Genomic DNA, 6,718 nt, shown 5'->3' with positions numbered 1-6,718 from the left:
GGTAGAGTGTTTAATGGCAGGATTTTGTACGTCTGATATTCTGCTAAAACGTCACTCGTCAGTGGTTAGTCATCGAGCTACTATTCAACTGCCATTGCATTTTTTTGGTATTATAGTCTTCAATGGCGAGTCGAGGGCACGTCGACGTAGTCTATTAACTCATCACGTATGGAACGGTACATAGTACATCTCCGTCTGATCTATTGCAACAGGTTAAGTCAAAGTCTAAGAATTATTTATTCCAAGGGTAAAATAAATTTACATTTGAAAACGTCACTTTTAAGCTACTGCTCGTTCACTACGCTGAGTTCCCTAAGATGAACGGGCAAGAAACTCTAGGGATTGCTCTTTTTAAATAAACTTAAAAGCTATGGATTACACTTTAAACTGCTTTTGGTGGCACTATGGAGATAAATTAATACATTAATCAACTGACGATTGTAAAGTGATTTAATACAAATAAGAAAAAGTAACAGCTTAAAGCTGTAAAGTGGTGCTATAAGCTATCACGGTACAGGTTGTTCTTACAGCTACTGGCTGCTTTAACATTGAATGCTCTTTTGTAATGCTTATTAACGTATGTTAACGCTATCGCTCTATAGCAGTCTTATATTTATCTTCTAGCGCTAAATGTCGCTTATTGTATTAAATCAGCTATATTAAAATCTTAAAGCTATATAAATGTTATAACAGTAATTCTTATAACTCTAATCGACACAGTGATATGACGGAGTTAGGATATCCCGTTGAATCACTGTGTAGTTATAATTATTAATACAAAGATCAAACACTCAGAAAAAAATTCTTCGATTCGGCCGGATTCGAATCGACGTCTTTTAGCATATCGTGCCAGACGCTATAACAATTAAGCCACGGAACGAACCAGCGGACCTCACAAATTTTTCTATGAACTTGTTGTCGTGTCGTTGTGTTTGGTTTTTGAACGACTTTGTAGTCGTAGCGCCATCTATGAGAAATCTATTAAAATTTTATCACCTAGTTAGATACCAGCTACCGGCTCTGGCGAGAGAGGTCCGCTGATTCGTTCCGTGGCTTAATTGGTATAGCGTCTGCCACGGTATGCTAGAACACGTCGGTTCGAATCGGGCCGGATCGATGGAATTTTTCTGAGTGTTCGATCCTTGTATCAATAATAATAACACACTAGTTGAGTAATTTCACAAAAAATAATTGAATATCAATTAATAAAAATTTAAAATCACTGTGTAGTTGTTTTGTGCTATAAGAGAAATTGAAGAAACGTTACTCTTAAAGCCATTTTAAGATGTTCCATATTTAAGATGCCCTACTAAATCACCCAAAGCTGTTTAACAAGACTGCTTGAAGTCAAAAGTTAAAAACTAGGTTCTGAATTAAGTTAGAGCACTAGAATCAGATTAAATTGTGCTTTTAAAGGTAAGATAGAGATATTGGAGTGATTAAGAGTTACAGACGATAACGCCATTTTTATTTACAAATATAACCTGAAAATGCCAGAAATGACATGGAAATATAGTTTAATTTATTGTTCAGTCTTTAAATAATATAAGATATATTTATCTTAGGATACCCATTCACAATGCTAACCCGTTAAATTAACATAATTACAAAAAAAATGTTCCATTAGTCTTTTTATATTTACGATTTATATTAAAACGTAAACATATTTAAAAATTTAGATTGAAAACATCATATATAACAACGTATATATATAACATCATATATAACGGAAAACTTACAACCGCAATAGTATCTTCCTTATTTACTTAGTAATAATGGTTGTCAAAAATTATAAAAATACTAACGCACACACTCAACATAGCCCGCACTAGGGAAAACCTGTGTCGCGGGTGCTATGGACACGCCCTCAGCGTGATGAACCTGGGACCTCAGCGTGGCAGTAACCTTTCGGCCACTGAGGCAATTAAGTACTTAGCATTTCATTTCTAACCCGTTGCCATTACGATCACGATATTAACACACACAACACGCGTACTATGACATAATGTTTAGTACGAGGTAGAGATATTTCTATAAAATTGCGTAAAAAAATAATACAATACCATGCAACGAGCTTTTTGTCACTATTTCAGCGTATTTGTAATTTAAGCTATAAAAGAAAACATCTTACAGTTATCATAGAACTTTGGGCAAAAAATACGGCTATAATATACGGTAATAAGAGTCGCTACTGTAGCACTACTATACCACTTGTTTACTACTATTGGAGTTATATCAACCTACTAAAGAGTCTCTAAGTATAACGTCGGTGCTTAATTCAGACTATAAGAAGTCGTACAACTATAGGTGTTTAAGGGAACTGATAAACAGTCGTTATAGAGCTTGTTTTTTATCGTTAAGTTTTAGTTGGATAGTTAGTGGTTCCTAGTTAAGGCAATTCAGAACCTTCCTGTATATGTCGTGCAAAGCGACCTGTGAATAAAATATATAGGAGATGTACTAACAGTGTCTCCTTGAGTGCCACTTTAGAACTTCACGACTGTAATAAATTTTCGTATTTTTGTTTAAATCCGTTTTCTACCAAGATCGTTAACATTGTTTAATGTACTCGATGTCGACAGTCGCATCAATCTTTTTTGTAATGTCTTTGTGAATATAAAACATGTTACGATCAAGGACTTCTTATAGAGTGGCTAAATAAGGCGGTCGTTATGTATTCTCTTAGGTGCCGACATAGCTAGTTTTGAAACGTAATTGGGTATGAAACGTAATAGAGACATCTAGAGATTAATAGTCTTTAGGAATTAAGGTTAATTTTGTATTTATTTTTTTATTTATCTGATTATCTGTGTGTTGTCTTTGTTCTGTAACGTATATTGGGAATATAAGAATGTTTGAACATGAATTTGAAGACCAGGAATAGACGGTGTAAATTCCGCTTTGTCACTATTCGAAATTGAAACATTTTTATTGTTTATTATTTTCGAACATTTTTTTATTATGCTATTAATTGTAATATAGTAATAGTAACTATATTTATTCACAAAAATAACATTTGGTGGTACATTACGTGTGTGCAGTTTTTTGTAACAATTAAGTGATACCCTGACTTCTAAATTAAGAAAACTTGTATCTTAGGAGTCAGTGATCCATCATGAACACAATAATTTTTAGGCAACAATTATTGATAAGATTAAGTTGGACGTAAATTTTTCAAATTCTGGAAATTAATCGGTAGATATTGTTTTATTTCAGGGGTGTTAACTAGTAAGTGGCAACAGAAAAAGCTTCAAGCTGGCAGGCGAAGGAATTCGACGGGGCCGCAACGGGCTGCTGGTAGACGCTCCGTTCTACACGGAGCGGGAGGACAGCGGTATCGACAGCGATGATGCTGCCTACCGTGGTCAGTGGCCCATCTGTAACGGAAGAGGTGATGTAAGTTAATTTTTTTTTATGATGAGACGGGACGAGCTAGTTGCACGACTAGTGGTAATCGACACTCCTATTCATGACAGTTGCAGTGCCATTCAAAGCTTAAAATCGCCAAGATCTGAGGGACACTGCCACTGCGCCCGTCACCCTGAGCCATCATTTGACATATCCCATGTGCATGTAATTTCACCAGCACCCTTACCCTTCAAAACTGGAACACAGTAATGCTCACATTACTGCTTGACGGCAGGAATAGGTGGCAGTATTTCCCCGGACGAACTCTTTCACAAGGAGCTCTACCGCTACGAAACACGCCCACAAATCTACATATCTGTTATTTTTTATTATTTACCTACTTATGTAATTTTTTTTCAATCACATATTGCAAATACTTATAAGCGAAGATATTAAAATGCAGTACACTACTTAGTTTTTACCCAAAAGGTAAATAATTTGTTGAATTATAAACTTCTTAGATCCACTCAAGTATTTTTTTTATTTTAAGTATATGTTGCAATCTACAATAACTACTGATACTACTAATAGCTTTCTTATCTTTTTAGGCGAGTGACCAGAGTGGTAGCGAGGAGGAGCCAATTGTGAAACAGCCGTGGATGAGGGGCAAGACCAATGAACAGATATTTTTTGTAAGTTGGTATACCTCCATAATAAATTGAAAATTTTAAGACGAGTTTTTGTTGTAAACCTTATTTTTGTCCTGTACACTAAATTCAAAGATTTTTTTTTTAAATATACACGCAATAAGTATATATTATATTATATTATATAAGTATATATACTGCCTCCGTGGCCGAGCGGTTACTCAGAGTTCCCGGGTGCGATTCCCGGGCCGGGAGACATATTAGTATGGACTACATTCTATCCACTCGTGAGTATGGGTGTAATAGGCGCAAAATAGGCGCCTTGACGTCGAGTTGCGGACACTAGCCCGTTACACCAAGTACCAAGTACCAAGTATGGGTGTAATTTGTCGTTGTCTATGTATGTGTTCATGACATCCGCTATACAGGTTTTCCCTAGTGCGGGGCTATCAGAGTGTGCGTAAAAAAAGTGTCGATATCAGTTTCCGTTGCTGCTGTAATATAATATTTAGTTCGAATAAGTGGAGATTTTCTTAAACAAATTCGTACTTTAATTAGCAATTCTTCTAATTATCTATTTATTCTTACAAGATAAACTATTGTGACATTTGGAAGTGAATAAAATGGTCTTATTAACACACAAGCACTTCATAGTATCACATTTGACTGCCTCCGCGGCCAAACGGTTACCATGCCGGACTGCCACGCAGAGGTCCCGGACCGGGAGAAATATTTATATGGCCTACATTTATTTCTCTCGTGAGTTTGGGTGTAATTTGAGGTTGTCTATGTGTGTGTCCATAGCACCCGCGACACAGGGTTTCCCTAGTGCGGGGCTATGTTGAGTGTGTGCGTGAGTGCGTTATTACATTGCTTTGTGCACCTTTTAAATACATTTAATAAATTTTATACATTGCCTAATGCACGTTCGGCATTGTATAGAATACCTAGACCAGAGGCTCTAGTACGACAAGGTGCGACTCGCGCGAGGGCCACATAAACGCGAGATCAAATTGCGAGAACGAGCTTTATGTGGCTCTCGCGCAAGTCGCGCACTGTGTTGCTAGCTCTACAAGTGTATAATAGAGATTATTTCATTAATTGCCTGACTGTTTTGGGTATTCTATAGAATACCGCATCAAATACATTGCCGATAACATAATGTCATTTTTCAATGTATGAATTGCAGAAAGCAAGGGCCGAGCAGCAGCAGCCAGAATCAGATCACGGGCACGATGTCCTCTGGGAATTGAAACGCATTCGTCAAGAATTCATCAATGGTTGCGATCACCTTGACACTGATCGAGGTTCTTCGCCACTCTTCGAAATCGAATTGACGGCGTCAGACGAAGATGATGACACCTCCGTGCTAGAACTTGTGATCCCTATGCAACCTTCAAAATACCAGAGGGTGCCAACATCTTCGCCGATGAAAGCTGTACCGGTTGCCCCGACCTTTTTCTGCAACATGTTCTGCTGTCTGCGTAAGTGAATCGTTGTTCAGTTGTTTTGTCTTTTTAAGATTGGCAAATATTTTGTAAGGTACAGTCAAGAGCACATCAAACTTGACACTTTGTGCTTTGGACCGTTCTTGTCGTAAGCGGCATAGAGTTGGATTTAAGTCTTAAGTGTCAAACTTGACGTGCTCTTGACCTTGTATCTCGCTATTTTGTGGAATTCAATTTTAATTTTTTCACTTAGTAACACATATATCGCTTTGAAAGGCGTCAACTTCCAGCGTAAGTTTTGTATTTTTTATTAATAATTTTGTTTTTATTTGAAAATGAGGTTCGTGTTGTATTTTGTTATTTTATAGCAAAGAAAATGTAAAATAAAATTGGACCAGTGGGGTAAAGAAAAATAAATGCAAATGGTTGGAATAATGTTCCAATCATGATATTATAACTAATGAGTAAGAATTAAAGAATGCTATATTAATTTGTAAGGTACCTATTTATGAAAATATTGGAGAAACAGGACAATTTGCATTTATTTTATTCTGAAAACAACTTTTCTTTAGCAATGTGTATTACATTGTTTCAATTCTGAAGTTGATGTTGAACTACCCACTTATATAGCTTTTGAAAATATATGTTCAGTTTTATGAAACAGATTTTCAATAAATGGATTTATTCGACTTCATTGAATTGCGATTGTTTGGTTTTCCACTAGTCTAGTAATTTTTTTATTCACTTATCTTAATTTATATCTTACAATCATATTGTCTGAGCTTATAAGTAATGTTAATTTTAATATTGTATTTTTTGTAAGAATATGCTAAATATTTATACTAGTATGCTATTCAACAACACACGAAGTAGACGCGTAACAGTAGGAATTAACTTGTATTTGATGTTTTAGTATTTCACAATATTGTTGTATAACATAAGTTTGCCAATATTCACGGAAAACGAAATCTTGGATTTCTTACAATATTATAAATAATGTATATTAAGTAAATACTAAATGAAACTAAAAATAGGTGGAAAAACTTCGCGTTGCGTACTTTAAGCCCTTTTTCATTGCCCTAAAGTTTATTGAGCCTTTATCATTATTTAGTGCTAAAATTATCAAGTCAAATATGCACAGGCCACAGTCGATAAATTCATAACAAAGTTCCGTTCCAAAATCTTTCTGAACTGTGTCCTAATTTTTTGTAATAGTTGTTCAGTCTCTTTTAGTGAAAAAAACTCGAGTCCGGGAGTCTATATGTAAACACGACT

The 6,718-nt window shown here is 35.7% G+C and overlaps 1 protein-coding gene across 1 annotated transcript; it reads left to right on the top strand.

The window, feature by feature from the left end:
* Window positions 1-2,861: 2,861 nt before the first annotated feature.
* LOC113230850 lies at window positions 2,862-5,758 on the top strand. Its single transcript, XM_026464949.1, has 4 exons — window positions 2,862-2,889; window positions 3,230-3,396; window positions 3,957-4,040; window positions 5,185-5,758. The coding sequence occupies exons 1-4, from the start codon at window positions 2,862-2,864 to the stop codon at window positions 5,485-5,487; spliced, it is 582 nt and encodes a 193-aa protein (XP_026320734.1). The 3' UTR covers window positions 5,488-5,758.
* Window positions 5,759-6,718: the final 960 nt, after the last annotated feature.

Source organism: Hyposmocoma kahamanoa, unplaced genomic scaffold, assembly GCF_003589595.1.
Source record: "Hyposmocoma kahamanoa isolate Upper Pololo Valley unplaced genomic scaffold, ASM358959v1 64, whole genome shotgun sequence".
NCBI classification, from domain to species: domain Eukaryota; kingdom Metazoa; phylum Arthropoda; class Insecta; order Lepidoptera; family Cosmopterigidae; genus Hyposmocoma; species Hyposmocoma kahamanoa.
The sequence above is the reverse complement of the archived record's forward strand: the minus strand, read 5'-3'. Positions and strand labels throughout refer to the sequence as shown.

Excerpts from the sequence above, each read along its gene's own strand:
- LOC113230850 (XM_026464949.1), top strand. The coding sequence starts at position 2,862 with ATGAATTTGAAGACCAGGAATAGACGGT. Across the intron at positions 3,397-3,956 it reads TCTGTAACGGAAGAGGTGAT|GCGAGTGACCAGAGTGGTAG; the intron begins GTAAGTTAATTT and ends TTATCTTTTTAG. Across the intron at positions 4,041-5,184 it reads CCAATGAACAGATATTTTTT|AAAGCAAGGGCCGAGCAGCA; the intron begins GTAAGTTGGTAT and ends TATGAATTGCAG.